General features: G+C 38.7%; 1 protein-coding gene across 4 annotated transcripts in view; it reads right to left on the bottom strand.

Moving 5' to 3' along the window:
* The window catches only part of samd12 (sterile alpha motif domain containing 12), a 156,935-nt gene that overhangs the window by 97,852 nt on the left and 40,131 nt on the right, over nucleotides 1-18,952 (bottom strand). Inside the window, exon 4 of one of the 4 annotated variants that reach the window (XM_024298587.2) lies at nucleotides 9,245-9,682. The exons of the other annotated variants lie outside the window; for them this stretch is intronic. Within the exon in view, the coding sequence (XP_024154355.1) occupies nucleotides 9,600-9,682 (83 nt within the window). The 3' untranslated portion in view covers nucleotides 9,245-9,599. Of the gene's footprint in view, nucleotides 1-9,244; nucleotides 9,683-18,952 lie in introns of those variants that run through there. 4 annotated transcript variants of the gene reach the window in all.

Below are 18,952 nucleotides of genomic sequence, written 5' to 3'. Positions count from 1 at the left end.
TTCAGTGATTTCAGCTATCAACTTCAGTGATTTCAGCTACCAGCTTCAGTGATTTCAGCTATTAGCTTCATTGATTTCAGCTTTCAACTTCAGTGATTTCAGCTATCAGCTTCAGTGATTTCAGCTATCAACTTCAGTGATTTCAGCTACCAGCTTCAGTGATTTCAGCTTTCAACTTCAGTGATTTCAGCTACCAGCTTCAGTGATTTCAGCTATTAGCTTCAGTGATTTCAGCTTTCAACTTCAGTGATTTCAGTTACCAGCTTCAGCGTTTTCAGGTATTAGATTTAGTGATTTCAGCTACCAGCTTCAGTGATTTCAGCTACCAGCTTCAGTGATTTCAGCTATTAGCTTCAGTGATTTCAGCTATCAACTTCAGTGATTTTAGCTATTAGCTTCAGTGATTTCAGCTATCAACTTCAGTGATTTCAGCTACCAGCTTCAGCGTTTTCAGGTATTAGATTTAGTGATTTCAGCTATCAACACTAGGATCTTCCGCGGCCAAATTCAGCTTACAGCATTCACTCTAGCATTATCACACTAATACTATATATCTAGTTTTTAGTTAGTTTAAAGCTAATGGTGGTTAAGATGTTTGTTTTACATCCAATTTGCGCCTGACCCGATTAGTCGACCATTGAAATAATCGTTTGTGCAGCACCAGATGATTTCTTAATCTTTGTCAATAATGATAATAATGACTCAAAAATCGGAGGTCAAATGTGTCCCCCTGTAGCTCCGCCCCTTCAGAGGACCCCTGACCCTCAGGTCTTTCATTTCACCTCTAAAAACACGCCGGGAACATTTCCAGTTATTAGTGCCTCAGCTTTCAGTCAATGTTGCATTTAAAAAGCTTTTAATGTTTGCATACGCGACTCTGTAAATCAGAGAAAAGAAAGGCATAAATCAAGGTTCCTATTTTCTCCATGTTGGGCTAATTGTGGCTTTTCGTGGGTTTTTAGACGAGAGCGAACAAATTGTCTCATTTTCCTCTAATGGGCGGACGCAGAGTGAACCCTGACTGTAGGAGCTAAATAAAGATGTCTGAGCGAGTCCAGGTCACTTCTAAATGTTTGGTAACGATAGAAACTTCAGCAAATATTGGATGTATTTGACTTCTTAATCCAAAATCAGTCATTACTCTGCACGTTGACGGCGGTCCGCTGCTTTCTCGGTCAGTGGAGCAGCAGCGTTGGGGCGGAAACATTTCTTGAAAGGTGTCCAAGCTTTTACCCTCTTTTTTTCCTGCAGTTCTGAGTCATTGGCATCGGCAATCTCGCCATGTCTGAGCTTGGAATTTTTCATACAACTATTAAAGCGCTGAGCAGTGAAGCATAGCCAGGAGGAGAAGATGATGTGAGGGAGGAAGGCAGAAATGGACAGTAGAAATAAACGGAGAAAAGAAGCTTTTTTTTAACAAAACTGTGATTGTCTTCGCTCCTCCTGGAAGTTCAGATGAGCTGAAGCTCTGGGGCGGAACCGTCTTTGGGCGGAGCCCCAAACTCCGTCCTCATTGATCCTCGCTTTGCGGATGTAAAAACACTGGAACAAATCTTCCCTGGTGATCATCACAGCTTCCTTTTCTTGCAGCGTATCGATCAGAGATTTCACCTTCTCTGACATCTGACAGCCTCTCGTTTTTCCTCGTTCTCTCGACTCAATGAAACTCAAATCCTTAAAAAACGACTCGGAGATCGCCGGAAACTGAATACACTTCCATTAGTGCTGCCATGAATTTAGATCACCAAAACGTGACAACAGGAAGAAGCTTCATGTCGTCGATTTGAAAACTTCACAACAGATCTGGTTTTCTTTTAGGCTTCGTTTATTCAATCTGTGTCCGTATCACTTTATAATAGAATTCTTTAATAATCTTGCTATAAGACATTAACAGGATTCAGTAATGTGTTTCTAAGCCTTTACAGGAAGTATTAAAAACATTCATGATCTCAGAATATCCTATAGGTGATAATGAGCTGCATATTGAGAAATTCCTTAGAATTTGTGAAGCTGTTTTGAGACATTTAGAAGACATTATTTAGTATTTTTTAAGCCTTTAAGGCATTCGGACATTTTTCTAGCATTTATAAGCACTTTTAAAAAAGATTTATTAGACATTTGTAGGCCTTTATGAGTAAAAAAGACAATTATTAGCATATATCAGATTTTTTGAGACTTCAGTTTGCATTTGTAAACTTTTATTAGACATTTCTTCAAATTTTTAAGCCTTTATAAGACGAAAAAGGACAATTATTTGCATTTTAAAGTCTTTGAGACACTGAAAGGACATTTATCAACATTTTTAGCCCTTTTTCATACAATTTAAAGACTTTTATTTCCAATCGTAATTGACATTTTCAACCCTTTATGAGGCATTTATTTGCATTTATAAGCCTTTTGAGACCTTTATTAAACATTTATTCACATTTGTAAGCCTTTATAAGATAAAAAAGGACAATTATTAGCATTTTAAAGTCCTTAAGAGACATTTATTAACGTTTTTAACCGTGTTGAGATCTTTATTAGACATTTATTCACATTTATAAGATGAAAAATGACAATTATTAGCATTTTAAAGTCCTAATGAGACATTTATTAACGTTTTTAACCGTCTTGAGATCTTTATTAGACATTTATTCACATTTGTAAGCCGTTATGACACAAAGAGACAATTACTGACATTTATAAGCTTTTATTGAAACATTTTTTAGAAATTTATTTGCATTTGTAAACCATTGTGAGACGTTTATCAGACATTTATTCATACTTGTAAGCCTTTATGAGACAAAAAACCTCCACGAAACATTAATAGGAAATGTATTAACATTTATAACTCTTCATGAGACATTAATGTGACATTTATCAGACAATTATTTGCATGTATAAGCTTTTTGAGTCATTATTAGCATTTGTAAGCCTTTATCAGACAAAACATACAATTATCATGTATAAGTTAATTAGGCAATTATTTGATCAATTAATCACTTATAACCAATTTATTAATCGTTAAAGACATCCATAACATACTAATAAATATCAATAGAAGCATATTTAAAAAATGATGTGTCATTTGTGAGCCATTAAACTTTGTTGATAAATGACTTTATAAAAAGATGATTGAAGCTTTTATGATAAAAACATCCTATAAATGTCTAATAAAGGATTTACAAATACTAATACATGTCTTTATAAGCAGCATATTAACACTTTAAGGATTAACAGACTAAAGAATGTCTTTAATAGTTCCAATATAAGAGATAGAGGGATGGATGGATGGATGGATGATGGATGGATGGATGGATGGATGGATGGATGGATGGATGGATGGATGGATGGATGGATGGATGATCGATAGATGGATGGATGATGGATGGATGGATGATGGATGGATGATGGATGAGGATGGATGATGGATAGATAAAGTATTAATCCAGAAGGAACTTGTAAATTCATCCATTGCTACAAATATAAATTGGATTAAAAGAAAGACGATGTTAAAAGGATAATAACAATATTACAAGTAATAACAGAAATAAACAAGTTAGATTAAACGTTTGGAAATGTTAAAAAAGTGTTATCCATGTTGAAACTGAAGACTTTAACTAAACTTTCAGTCATTTGTTTGATACAAATATTAGTCAAAATAAAAATAAAAACTCTGACGCCTGCTGGATTGTGTTTCTATCAGTTTTCACACCAGAATATTGTCTCTAAAAGTTCAGATCCTAAATCGTTTCTGCTCCCATCTATTATTCTGCCAACAAAAAACCTCTTTCATGCCCTTAAACTGCAGCGTTGTGATTGGGTTTGCATTCTGCACCAGCTGACCCTGAACTCGGGCTGGACCGTGTGACCTGCTGGTTCTGGACCCATCAGCCCCCCCCACCTCCACCCCACGCCGCCCAGGAGGCTGCAAATCCTCCAGCAATACAAGTGACTTTTTGGTAACCTGAAAAATCCATTACCAACTGTGAAACATTAGTCAAGCTAAAAGCTTTGCTCCTGCTCTCCTCACAAAGTTCTGCGGCCAAAATCCATTTTTTTCTGTGGTTGAAACGTCAAAAAGTCATCATTCCGCTCAAATGCTCTCCGCATGTCGCCCATAAATAGTCCTGCAAATGTACAGAAAATGTTCTGTTACCACGTAGGCGGGAAAATATGGTTCAGGGGAACAAACTGCTGTTAATTTGAGAGAAATTTCTGAGAAACTTTCAGTTTAAAATGTTCTTTTTCATCTCTTTCTTTGACGAGGTCAGAGAAAAGTTCAGAAAATCCTTTGTTCCATTTTATATGTGGATTTTACAGGAGTTTATATTGCAGGTGTGGGAAAAGATGTATGGTTGACCGCTTTGTGCTGGCTTTATTTGTGAGCACTAACTAAATACAGATACGTTATATTGTACACAATTTGTAGAAACACACACACACACACACACACACACATTCCCTGGAACTGGGATTAATGACTGGTCGGCGAGCGTCGGTGTTTTGCTGATGCAGATTTATCTGCAGCACACGCCGTCACAGTCAACTTCAGTTTTGATGAATGGGAGCCTGAGGTTTATTCACACACACTCAAAAACATAAAGCACACACACACATGAAAAAAGAAAAAACAGACCTGATGGTGCAGGTGGAGGTAAAAGTAAAGCCTTATGTTCATACTCATCCTGTATGTGACGCGCGTTCAAGAATTACGCGACTCGATACTGACGGGTGTGAGGTTGTAGAGGTGGAAGAATCTTTAAAATGTTAAAGTAGTAAGAATTTCTTATTTTTTCTGAACGGATTTCCGTGTTTTGGAAAGGACGATATCCATATGACGCCACCAAATCCCAGTTCCTGATGACCTAGACTTGCTCCAGCGTTTATATTGTTATCACGGCAACAAAGACTTCCAACAGCTGCCATCCCGTTACCATAACGACAGACAAACACCTGGACTCACTCCAGCATTTACACCATTACCATGGCGACCAACACCTGGACTTCAGCGTTTACACCGTTACCATGGCAAACAAACAACTGGACTTACCCCAGCATTTACACCGTTACCATGGCAACCAACACCTGGACTCACCCCAGCATTTAGACCGTTACCATGGCAACCAACACCTGGACTCACCCCAGCATTTACACCGTTACCATGGCAACCAACACCTGGACTCACTCCAGCGTTTACACCGTTACCATGGCGACAAACACCTGGACTTACTCCAGTATTTACACAGTTACCATGATGACAAACACCTGGACTCACTCCAGCACTTACACAGTTACCATGGCGACAAACACCTGGACTCACTCCAGTATTTACACCGTTACCATGGCAACCAACACCTGGACTCACCCCAGCGCTTACACCGCTACCATGGCGACCAACACCTTTACTCACTCCAGCACTTACACCGTTACCATGGCGACCAACACCTGGACTCATTCCAGCATTTACACAGTTACCATGGCAACCAACACCTGGACTCCCTCCAGCATTTACACAGTTACCATGGCAACCAACACCTGGACTCCCTCCAGCGTTTACACAGTTACCATGGCAACCAACACCTGGACTCACTCCAGCACTTACACAGTTACCATGGCGACAAACACCTGGACTCACTCCGGTGTTTACACAATTACTCTGCTAGCTTTTTGGACTATTTTGGTATTTACTAAGATTATTTAGGCAATTTTAGAGTTAAGCTAACGTTTTAGCTACATGCAAGCGGTTTTTGGTTATTTTTAGCTATTTTTTCAGCTACATGCTAGCTGTTTTGGGTGACCAAAGGTTTTTTTTTCTTAATTTGGCATTTAGCTAATATTTTAGCAATCAGTTTCAGCATTTTCAGCTATTAGCTTCAGTGATTTCAGCTTCAGTGTTTTTTGCTATCAATTTCAGGATCTTCAACTAGCATCTTTAGCAGCCAAATTCAGCTTACAGCATTCACACTAGCATTATTGCAGGTAATGCTATATATCTGGTTCATAATTATGTTAAAAAGTTTTACATTTTAAAGTTTCAGTAAATGTTTGTCCTCTTCAGCCGGTGATCTAAGGTGTGTTTTGGATTTTGGCCTCTTGTGCGATTGAGTTTGTCACCCTGAACTGCGACCTTGATAATCCACGCAGGTCCGTTTTTACCTGTCGGACAGCTCATATCCACCTGTAAGGGTAGTAGTGACGAAGGCTTGATGCTTTTCATGGTTTATAGTAGAGAAGTTGTGAGCACAAACCCCGTTCGTACGTGTACACGAGTAGATTGTGCGTCTGCTTCAGATGAATCTTCCACTGCAGCTGTGTGTTTCTCAAGTATCCACTTAACTGTGAAGCCATGTGTGCGTCCTCTGGGTACGACGGAGCTGCATCTGGCAGATCTCCCATCCAACCTGCGCTACTCCAGTGAGCACGAAGTAATGAGTACTCCTCTAAGTGACGAGTACCAGGAGGTTTTTGGTTCCGTCGCGTCTAGAATAATACCGGATGATGGCTAAAGCAGCCAGCAGCCTTTCACTGTGCTCATTGATGTCACAGAGCTTTGAGTCCCTAACAGAAACGATGATGGATCGTCAGCGCTTCAGACTGTAGCCCTGCGGCTGAAACGCCGCGCACCTGTTGTCCGGCGCCGAGGCTAACATCCGACCAGAAGCGACGATCCGGCGCAAGCTCGGAAACAGTCTGAGACGGAGACACACCCACGCACTGATAACAAGACATCTCAATCGAGCGGTCCAGCAGCAGAAGCCTCACGCTGATTCCTACACAACTGGTGTGTTTCAGACTGCTGATCATTACGCAGCATCACTGTAGGGCAGTTACAGCTAACAATCTGCACATAGCCGGACTCCGCAGGCGGGGACTCACTGTTGTGGAGTTGATATAAATGACTGGAATCACTTGAAGGTCGGCTGCAGACCTAACTAGCAGTTTCTCTATAACCCTCATCCAGGGACTTCCTACTTATGATCTCCAACTCTCTGCCTTGGGTGAATGATTAATGCAGTCACTTGCTGTTTGCCACAGAGTTGCAGCTCACATCATTAGACAATGTAAAACCCATTGAATTCAACAGGGAGGCTTTAAATAACTGATCTAAGGGAGTATACTGCCGTCTTTTTATGATCCGTCACTTAAAAGCAGCTATTTGGTTTATTCCTAACAATATGTTTGCATTGCATGGATGGTTCCTAAACTATATTAGTGTAAAGTCACTACATCAAACAAGAGGCAGGAAATTCACTTTTATGGCATTAATGTTTTGATTAAATCTACCACCAATGTTAGTAGCTTATTTACCCAACGTCTCAAATTTGATACAAAAATCTTAACTGTATTATAAAGAATAAATATCTACCAATTGTTGCACTTTTGCAATCCAGCAAGGAGTCACTTAAAAAAATAAATACAAGTTTTTATCACCATGAAGTCTGGAAAATTAGCTAAACTTTTCCCGCCAAAAGTGTTTCTGGAAGCAGCCATGTTCTACTGCCCCTAATGGGATGGTCTGAAACCATTTTTAGTTAAGATAAACGACTATTTTCTAAGTATTTACTAAACATGAATCCACAAATTTAACAACCTTAGCAGCATCCTCGTAACATAAGAAAATCGTTTGTTTTATTTTTATAAACTGTGAGAACAACTGTCACAATAAATCCATATTTGGTGGAAATGTTTTTGATTTTGTTTTTTGTCGGTTGAATCCAGATTTCTTTTATTTTGAAGTCAAAGGTTCTTCTTCCATTTCCTTTTTCTGCCCAAAAAAAATTCCAAATATGTTTGTTTTTGTCTAATTTCCTAGCTTGGAGGTTTGAATTTGGCAGTTGAAGCAGCCGCTTTGAGGAAGTAGAAGATGGTTTCCTGTGGAGAATCAAGTAGTTTTTCAAAATAAAACTTCCTGTGGAATCAGATTATAAAGATAATGGAAAAAATGTAAGTTGTGTGGTTTTTGTAGGGCTGGGAATTGATTAAAAAAAATTAATCGCGATTAAAAAATTTTTTAGTTCAAGTATTTGTTGACCACATATAATCTGTGAATAATCACAATATGAATCACAGACAAAACTGTACATTCAAAAGATTTATTTTTGAAGAAAATCCAGTAGTTTTTCAAAATAAAACTTTCTGTGGAAACAGATTGTAAAGATAATAGAAAAAAATGTGTTTGTGTATTTTTTTAGGGTCAGATATCGATTAAACGATTCAATGAGTTAATCGCAAACCTGGGCAAAAAATTAATCGCGATTAACCACGATTATTTTTTTTTTAAGTTAAAGTATTTATCGACCACTTAATATAAACAATATGAAATCACACACAAAGTTGCACATATAGAAAATTTAGGTTTGTAGAAAATCTAGTAGTTTTTTAAAATAAAACTTCCTGTGGAATCAGATTATAAAGATAATGGAAAAAAAATGTGAGTTGTGTGATCTTTTTAGGGCAGGGAATTGATTAAAAGAAATTAATCGCAAACTGGAAAAAGTTAATCGCGATTAAAAACGTTTTTAGTCGACCACTTATATTTGTGAATACTCACAATATGAATCACACACAAAACTCAAAACTCAAAACATTTATTTTTGAAGAAAATCCAGTAGTTTTTCAAAATAAAACTTCCTGTGGAAACAGATTATAAAGATAACAAAAAAATGTGTTTGTGTATTTTTTTTAGGGTTAGATATCGATTAAACGATTCCATAATTTAATTGAAACCTGGGAAAAAAAATTAATCGTGATTAATTACGATTAATTTTTTTTTAGCTAAAGTATTTGTTGACCACTTATTATCTGCGAATAATTACAATATAAAACCCCTCACAAAACTGTACGTTCAGAATATTTATTTTTGTAGAGAATCCAGTAGATTTTCAAAATAAAACTACACGTGGAATCAGATTATAAAGATAACGTGAAAACATGAAGGTTGAGTTTTTTTTAGGGCAGAGAATCGATTAAAAAAATTAACTATTTAATCGCAAACTGGAAAAAAGTAGTTGCAATTAATTTTTTTTAAGTTAAAGTATTTGTCGACAACTTATTATCAACAATATGAAATCACACACAAAATTGCACATATAGAAAATTTGTGTTTGTAGAAAATCTAGTAGTTTTTAAAAATAAAACTTCCTGTAGAATCCTATAAAAATTATAATGGAAAAAATGTAGGTTTTTTGTCCTTTTTAGTTCCGGGAGTCAATTAAAAAAATATTAACAAATTAATCGCGATTGATTTATTTATTTATTTTTATTTAGCTTTCCTTTGCTGGCCCCCACCAGGGGGAGGGGCCACTACACTGTAAAGTTTGAACTATTCCAATGAGACAGAAGTCTCAGAAATATGTTATGGAGGGTCACTTAGGGTTGAAATGGTTTGCTTTGATTTATGAAATGATAAAAAGTTGCTTCTTTTTCTTCGCTTCAAACGAACCGTGGATGCGTGCTCACGCCGCACGCCGTTCCCTCGCCGTCTTCTGCAGTCAAACCTCTATAAAGTGCATCCAGACTCTGGGAACATGACTGTATTTGAAGATGCAATCATAAGAGCGGATGGAGTCATTGACTAAATCTCTCCTTTTGTGGGAATGATCCATCCGATGGCGTCAGCGGGGACGTGAGCGCCACACGCCTTCCATTTTTCTCTCCTTGGCAGGTTTAAGCTTTTCTTCTGCCTTTATGTTCCTCGCTTTACAAAGACGGAGAGAGAAAAAAAGAGGAATAACAGAAAGTAACTGGATCTGTGCCGTTCATGTATTATTCAATGAGCCATGAGAACACTTGTTCAGTCGCCGCGATTGCTCCGCGGAATCTCGCTCACCGTCTTCAGCAGAAACCAGAAACTTTTTCCGCATCTGAAAGTCGACGCCCAGCTGTGTCTGCGGCGCTGCGGTCGGGCGCAGACCTGCTCCCGCCGTCCCCGTGACCCCTTTCACTGCACGTCCATTTGTCATCGTCGTGGCAACGGCCCCCCCAGGTGCCCGGACGCGCCGCCTCATCGCTCAAGAGCTGTTTAGCCCTGTTGCTCTGTGTCCTCGACTGTTTCATAATAGAATTTTTCACCTTTCATCTTTTACTGCGGCTCATCAAATATACATTCTGTATCGAGCGCGAGCCCCTCCAGTGGTCAGAATGATCACAGGCAGTTCTGCGCAGGCATCTGTTATCCTCGCCGTGGAGGGATGATGGATCTGGCAGGCGGGGCTGGCGTGGGGGTGTGAGGGGGGTGCTGAGCTTTAGGGGAGATCTGCAGGATCTCGACTTATGAAAACTCTAATAATACCACTATTAATTATTCAGATTGAGGCCTTATGACATTATATTTTACAGAGAACGTATTCAAATTTTCTATAATTGAAGCAAAGCTTTAAAATGATCTCCCAACAGTCAGGAAAATACAGAAAATGTTGACGTTAGCTAGCTTTGTCACAGGGGGTTGACCCTTATGGGTACAGGGAGTTTTTGGGTCGTCCAGGTCCGTGCATGTCCAGGTGTCTCTTACAGTTTCCTTGAGTCTCGATTCCACTGAGCGGTTTGTTTTCACGGTGCATGCGTGGTGTAGACAGCTAGCATGCCGCTAGCTCACCCTGTATCACATCATCATATCAAACGTTTTCTAATGAGGACAACATAACTGTTTTCTTTTTCTGATGGGGAGTCAGGGTCGGTTTGTAGGCCAACAAAAGAAGTGTAACAATCACAACATAAACGTAAACATTTATGATTTTCTAGAAAGCCACACTAAGCCAAATCTTAATTAATTTCTGTAATCATCATAGAAAAATAAACTCAAACATTTAAAAAAAACTAGATATATGTGATATATGTGAATGCTGTAAGCTGAATTTGGCCACTGAAGATGCTAAAGTTGATAGCTGAAAACGCTGAAGTTTACAGCTGAAGATGCTGAAGCTAATAGGTGAAGCTGATAGCTATTAGCTTCAGCCATTTCAGCTAACTAAAACATTACCTAAACTAGCCTAAAAAAATGGAGAAAAAGCCAAAAATTGGCCAAAACAGCTAGCATGTAGCTGAAATAAAAGCTAAATGCCAAATTAGCCAAAAAAATATTAACTGGTAAAATGTCTAATTTAGCCAAAACAGCTCGAATAAGGGTAAAATATTAGCTAAACTCCAAATTAGCCGAAAAGATTGATAAAATCCTAAGCTAACCAAAAAAGCTAGCATGTAGGTAAAATATTAGCTAAATGCCAAATTAGCCGAAAAAATTGATAAAATCCTAAGCTAACCAAAAAAGCTAGCATGTAGGTAAAATATTAGCTAAATGCCAAATTATCTTAAAAAAACTTGCAAAATGTGTAATTTAGCCAAAACAGCTAGAATGAGGCTAAAATATTAGCTAATCTCCAAATTAAAATAAAAAAACTAAGAAAAGCCCAAACTAGCCGAAACAACTAGCATGTAGCTAAAATAAAAGCTAAATGCCAAATTAGCCAAAAACATTAACTGGTAAAATGTCTAATTTAGCCAAAACAGCTAGAATAAGGGTAAAATATTAGCTAAACTCCAAATTAGCCGAAAAGATTGATAAAATCCTAAGCTAACCCAAAAAAGCTAGCATGTAGCTAAAATATTAGCTAAAAGCCAAATTAGCTTAAAAAATCTTGTAAAATGTGTAATTTAGCCAAAACAGCTAGAATGAGGCTAAAATATTAGCTAATCTCCAAATTAAAATAAAAAAACTGAGACAAGCCCAAACTAGCCGAAACAACTAGCATGTAGCTAAAATAAAAGCTAAATGCCAAATTAGCCAAAAAAAATATTAACTGGTAAAATGTCTAATTTAGCCAAAAAAAAGCTAGAATAAGGGTAAAATATTAGCTAAACTCCAAATTAGCCGAAAAGATTGATAAAATCCTAAGCTAACCAAAAAAGCTAGCATGTAGCTAAAATATTAGCTAAATGGCAAATTAGCTTAAAAAAACTTGCATAATGTGTAATTTAGCCAAAACAGCTAGAATGAGGATAAAATATTAGCTAATCTCCAAATTAGGATAAGAAATTCAAAAAAGCCTAAACTAGCCGAAACAGCTAGCGTGTAGCTAAAATAATAGCTAATCTCCAAATTAGTCTGAAAAAATTAAAAAATCCTAAATCAGCCAAAACAGCTAGCATGTGGCTAAAACACCAAGATAGCCTAGAAATCCTTGGTAACTGCCAAAATAGTTGAAAAAGCTAGCATAAAAAGAGCTGAATATTTTAATAGTTGAGAGCTATGGACATCCAAAACAAAACGTATGGTAGCAGAATAATGATAAAGAAAAAGTTAGTCACTATCAAATAGTCTATCCTGTACCGTCATCTGCGTTTCTGATGGTGTGTGGGGGGCCGGGCGAAAAGTGGAGGCGGGCCTGATCCAGCCCCCGTTTGCTGTAGTACACAAGAAACCACAAAAAGCTGAATGTTCACAAACGTTGGTAACATTAGCTTAAATGGGCGCCATAATGGCACTTTCTAATGTCGGCATCACTCTCAGCCAATCAATGGATGGCTACAGTGGCTCCACCCCAACCGTTCAGCTCCACTTTTCAATGGACCTACAACTGATGGGGGCGCTCAAGAGGTACGGTTCAGTACGCTCAGTGGAAACGAGGCTACGGACCTCAAGAAAATGGAACATGCCATTGTCAAACATGTGGTAGGCGTATCGTGAAGTACTCGTAAAGATAATGTAGAGCTACCGTCACACTGGGCTTCAAGCGACCACTTCCAGTGAAAAGTCAAGGGTCTCAATCTGGCGGCCCGCGGGCCATTTGCGGCCCTCAAGTCAATATTTTGCAGCCCCTGCCTTAAAATGAAAGTTCAATGTCTACGACAGCTACGACATTTTCCATGGGTGATGTCACAGCCTTCCTTCGTCCATCTCTATATATGTCAAGAGACACGGGTGGAAATTGTTGTGTTTTTATGCCACCATCTTTTCTACTTCGCCCTTATGTGTTGTAAAAGTGTTCACTACAACCTATTGCCCGCAGCACGCCCATAGGAAAAAACGTTCTCTCTACAGCTTCATAAAACCTTGATATTTTGTGCGGTCCTCCAGGTTTGACCGTATATCAAACCGCCGTACTCACCTGAAAGGCCAGTAGTGACTGAGGCAGAAGAGAAAGGCAGTTCAGAATGTCAAGAAGTACTTTTTTAATATTAAAAATACAGTGTTTGAGTACGAGAAACAGTTTTTCAGGATTAAATCCATACAAACTTTATTATTGCTCGAGATGTTAAATCCTGTATTTGTCGATGCCCGGTACACTGTTTATTTTTTAGTTGGAAGAGACATTGAAGTCCATATAAAGTGTGTGTGCAATATTAATCAGAAAAATACAGACTTTAGGTGAATATTTGTGAAAGTATGACTTCAGTTCTACAGCCGGGCTGGTTAATGTGAGACAGGAACGTCTCAACGCCCTTCGGCTCTCGGAGGGAAAACCATTTGAAAGCTGGACGCAGTTCACCGAGAAAACGCCGGGGGGCTGAAACAACCGATTCACGAGTTTTCTGTTTTTATTATTAATTTTAGTTGAGGTAAAATACATTTACTGGACTTTTTTCCAAATTTTGAACAAACTGAGACTGGGAGAGGAGATCTTTTGAATGCATCATGTATCACGCTTGTTTGTTGTCTTTCAGAATCAAAGACAAATTTAGGAAATAGTTAATGTTGCAGTTCCTCAAACCACCACTAGAGGGAAGTCGCAAATGAAGGTAATTTACAGGTAAATCCAGTTAAAAGTCACATTCTATCTCAGTGTATGTGTGTCTTTGATCCTTTTCCAACTTCCTTAAACCTCGTACTTTTCTTGTACCCCCCCACCCCCCACCCCTACTATCTCACTCTTATCCGTGCATCTCAAATACAAAAGAGGTTTATGCAAACATACTCCTCGTGAGTCTGAAACTACAGAAGGGGCCATCAGCTCTAATGAATGAATAAATACATATATGTAAATAATGAAAATATATAGAAAACTATAAATTACATTTTAAAAAATAAATTAAAAATAAAATAAATAAATACAAATTCAAATAAATGTAAAAATACAAAATAAAGAAATAAAATAAAATGTAAAAACTAAAATAAAAAATAAATATAATAACATTTAAAAACAAAACAAAATATAATATAATAAAATAAAATAAAAATAAAATTTGTCTTTGACACCAAAAAACTGGTTCATCCAAACTGAGGCTCATTTTTCCCTTTAAGTCCAGATTATTTGGCGAGAATTTGGTCATCGTTCCTGTTCGAGTTTAAGCATCTTTTCTGCTGAATTCCATCCTAAAAGTTAACATTAGAGATTATTGGTTCTAAATAATCTTTACAGTCACCACTGATAAACTGTTGACTCTCCTTTTCATGTAACAGTCTTTTCTACATGCATGTTTGAGCGTTTACTGCTTAGAAGAAAAGATGAGTTTAAAACCGTCTGATATAAACTCTGCTAAAGATGTTTTTAATACGTACAATCCTGTAAAAATGAACAAGATTTGACTAAAGTCAATGATTAATATCAAACATTTTATATTGTTTCCATTCAACTGTGGACTTTAACTCATAGTTTTAATCATTTGTAGAAGTGAAGACTTATAAGCGTAATGAATTAAAATATCCATGTCTGTCATTCTGCTCTGTGGGTTTTCATGTTTCTACATGAAAAAACTGAATATTTGTTCCTAAGCGTTCAAGACGGCATCACTGTATTCAGGTTTTATCATTTATAAATGTAAATATTTCCTCGCTGTGGCCATGAACACATCAATAAAGAGAACAAACATGAACGAACCACAGAAGTCTCACGCAGGGACAGTCAAACGAGAGAGAAAACGAGGCCTTGAGATGATCAAACGCGTCTGGACTCGTTTGTCTTCATCACCGTTTTTCACTTATTAAACATATTAACTGTTATTTACAAGACATGAAAATGTAGAGCACGTGTCAAAGTCAAGTTAGTCGCCATTTTCTCACAATGTGGACGCAGCCAGTCAGCAGTGATTGGTCCGAGTCGATACAGAGAGATGGCGCCCAAACACAACTTCAAACGTATCCTGAGCCGCATGTAGAAAAGTCCCAACTGTAGCTGGAAGCTGAGTTTGCGTATCTACACTAGAAGATTCCTAACCTTAACCATAACCTGATTTCTGTCTGTTTCTAGGGGAGTCTTCTCAAACTCGATGTACCTCGAGGCCACTGAAGGCGGAGTCTGGGCCGTACGGGGTTCCATTCGTGCCAAAAACATGTTTTAGTGTCTAAATCTTTGGTCCATTGTCTACTGAACATGTGTTCATGTCTATGTACGATAAGCAATATCTTCGGGTGTCCTATGAAACGACGGGAGTTAGCGACGCTAGCAACTGTTGCTAAGGACTTCCAAATCCAACGACAATAGCAAAGTTTTAAGCACAAAGCGGAAACATCACAAAGCAAATGTAAAGCTGTTATCAAAGAAACGTGGACATGCAGAGGATACTGCTTATTGAACTTCCGCAGAATATCGACTCGGGGGCCGCAGACGGCCCGCGGGCCGCCAGTTTGAGAGTTCTGTTAAAGGGGAAAGAACGTGAACGGTCGAGGTCTTCTGGCGCCATCTTGGAGCCACGTTGTTATCTGTGGCCAGGTCCTCTCCAGTCGGTCGGAGTCGTCGTTTCTATGGCAACCACTCCCACCAATGAGCTTGTTGGCAGGACACGCCCCTTACGCTTGAAAACAAGCAATACGACATCTATCAAATGCTTCAAACGTTGGGGCCAGCAGGCTCCACCTACTTTTAATTGAGGCATCTGATTGGTCAGTTTATAATTCTAATAACTTGAACTCTAGAAAAAATAATCAAGAAGATGTTGATAAAAAAAAAGGTATCAGAGCAAAAATGGTTATTCTGAGTCTATTTGTCTATATTGACTTTTTGGAGCCAGCAAGTACTTCCTGTTTGGAACATCAGAGGGGAGGGGTCACTCAGTCCAGTTCTCATGTGCAGACAATGGATGTAAGCGATGACTAAAGATCAGATCAGAGCTTCCTCTTTACAGTAAACTACATTGTGATCACTTCTAGTGACGGGTTGCGTTGTTTGAAGCCGGTTCTGCTCTGACGCTGCACGCACTCAAACACGCCGTCTTCTCCCACAGCGATGGAGCCGCTCCCTTTTGGGCCATCCTCTTCGGTGCCGGTTAAATCCCGGCTGAGGAAAAGTTTGTGTTTGATTTATGGTGACATACTGTCCTCTGGACTAAATGAGCTTTGTAATTACAGCGGCTGAGGGACTAATATCTAATTGTGCCTTAATATGCTTTAATGCATTTTTAATGGCGGCTGGGTGTTAAAGTCGAATTAAAGGGTGGGAGGTGAGCATTGAGGAAGGGCCGGGGCTGGAGGAGGGGGGGCACATGGATTTCTTTGGCCGCCTCCCCGCCGCTAAGGCGTCACACCTGCCACGTTTTAGGCGGCAGAAAGCAGCATTTCCTTCACTGCTGTTTCATGTCAGACGACGGACACGATGAATTATGACCTGCGATAGAGACCGCTCATTGATCTGCTGCTTCATGAAGGGAAGGCGACATCGCCGAGACAAGAGAGACGGAGCGCCGCTGGCAGCTGGATATTGAGCTGTGGAGGGAGGAACCACAAAGAAATACTACGCCAAAGAACGCCGTTTAGAGAAATTAAAACCAGCGTCTGCATGAGAGCGGAATCAGATCAGGTCACGAGTTTCCGAGAAGAACGAGTCGATGGAAACTGTGTTCGTGTAGCATTATAAAGTATACATTTTAGATTAAACTCCATTTCCATTTTATTCAAATTGTGATGAAAAAAGCTTGTAGTTTTTACGTACAAACTAGTATCAGAGGCCACGAACTCCTTGATCTGCTTCATTCTGATACATCCACTTGTAAACAAACGGATCCATAACATCGTCGTTGTCCTCGTCCGAGTTGGAATCTGACTCCAAACTGTATCTTATCAGGAGTCAGAGCTGTCAGTACTAAACACACTACATCTCCCAGCAACCCCAGCGCACACTCCCCCAAGGACGCTCATTGAGAATCACTTCAAAGTCAAGGCCCGGGGGCCAGATTCGGCCCTCCAGATCATTGCATTTTATTGTTATTAATGGTCCGATGTTATCTTTTGCTTTGTTTTAACTTGTATAATTTTGACAAAATATATTTTTATGGAGAGTAAAATAATGAAAGTTATTTAAGGTTTAAGTTGATTTATTCTGGAATAATATTCCTGTTACAGTGTTACAGTTTTAAAGCTTTAAATTTTTTTAATAAGCTAGATTTTTAGGCTATTTTGGAGTTTAGTTAATATTTCAGCTACATGCTAGCTGTTTTGGCTAATTTAGACTTTTTCCGTTTTTTCGGCTATTTTGAGGTTTAGCTGTTTTTGTCAAGTACATGCTAGCTGTTTTGGCTAACCTTTTTCTTTGTTTTTTAGGCTAATTTGGCATTTAGCTAATATTTTACCTGGCTATCAGCTTTAGCGTTTTTAGCTATCAATTTCAGTGTTTTCAGCTATCAGCACTAACATCTTCAGCGGCCAAATTCATCTTACAGCATTCAGACTAGCATTAAAACAGGGAATGCTGTATATCTAGTTCATAATTATGTTAAAAATTTATGGTTGTAAAGTTTCAAAAATGTTGTTTTTGTGTTCAATAAATGTTTATCCTGTTCGACCTAAGGTGTGTTTTGGATTTTGGCCCCCTGTGCGACTGGGTTTGACACCCCAGACTCACAGGATAATTGAGCACAGAGCCTCACTCAGTGCGAAGTATTGTTTGTGTCACCTGCATTACCGAGCGTTTCTATCTGGACCTTCATCTCTGATTGCCCGCCGCCTGCCCTGACCCTCGCCTGGACTCTAGTCTCTTCTCAGATACTCTGTGATTGACCTCTACCTAAGATTTACTGAGAACGCAAAATCAAAGATATGGCGAAAGCGAGATGAGGCACTACGCATCTGAAAACGTTTGTACTGCAATCGCAAAAATGTTTTTTAAAGCAAAAAAAAAAAAGTTTGCTTTGAGGTTAAAAAAGAAAGGTAGAGGAAGAAAAGCAGAGGTTTGTCTGCTTTATTTAATTGCTTGGAATTTCTCCCAAATTTTGAGTAATTTTTTATTTTAAAACTATTTTCAAATCTTGTTTTTCATTCACTTGAAGTTGATCCTGATTCGAGCCCAAACACACCAAAGATGATCCAGATTCCTGGATTCTCGTTTGCCGTGTTGATCCTAACGGCGCTGGATCGCTGCAGCAGAAACACATCTGCATAATATTTCAAACACTGATTGGGATGCAAATTGCTTGCCGGGGCCCAATTGGTGTGGCTTGGCCCGTTTTAATTGGCTTTCATTAATTAATGCCCGATGTGGAGACAAACTGAATTACTCGCAGATTCTGCGCATATCATTATCTGGTAATTGTAGCAGCGGGAAAGAGAAAGTCTGTGAGCAAATGTGGTGAAAGCTTTCCCTCGCAGGTATCAGGCTGTAGAAATAATCACACCTTAAATAGCTTACACAGGTCATTACGTTAATACAACATTAGGCAGCTCAGTTCAAACGCTCTCATCCACTGGAACTCTAATAGGAGAAAATATCATTTATTTAAAGTCGGAGTGGAATGAGTCAGGCTTGTCGGGAAGTTTAATAGGTTTTGGATTAATTCACCGCGTTTGGGTGTAAAACTATAGAATGACGCAATAGGAGAGATAAAAAGACGGAAGTTTACTCGACAATCATCCGTTTAGTGCACAACTTTCAAATTAAATCAGCCGTCAAAAAGCATGTTTGTCCAAGTAATTCAGTAACCAGATGTGGGAAACATTTGGAAAACCGGTTTTAAAAATATTAATTGTGTGTATTACTCCCCAAGGTACACAGCGCTTAAAGGGAAATAAAAAAAAACTGAAGTCCTTTTTTTTTTTTTTTTTTTT

The sequence above is a fragment of the Oryzias melastigma genome, linkage group LG11, assembly GCF_002922805.2.
Source record: "Oryzias melastigma strain HK-1 linkage group LG11, ASM292280v2, whole genome shotgun sequence".
Lineage (NCBI taxonomy): Eukaryota > Metazoa > Chordata > Actinopteri > Beloniformes > Adrianichthyidae > Oryzias > Oryzias melastigma.
Note: the sequence above shows the minus strand (reverse complement) of the source record. Positions and strands in the feature narration are given on the sequence as shown.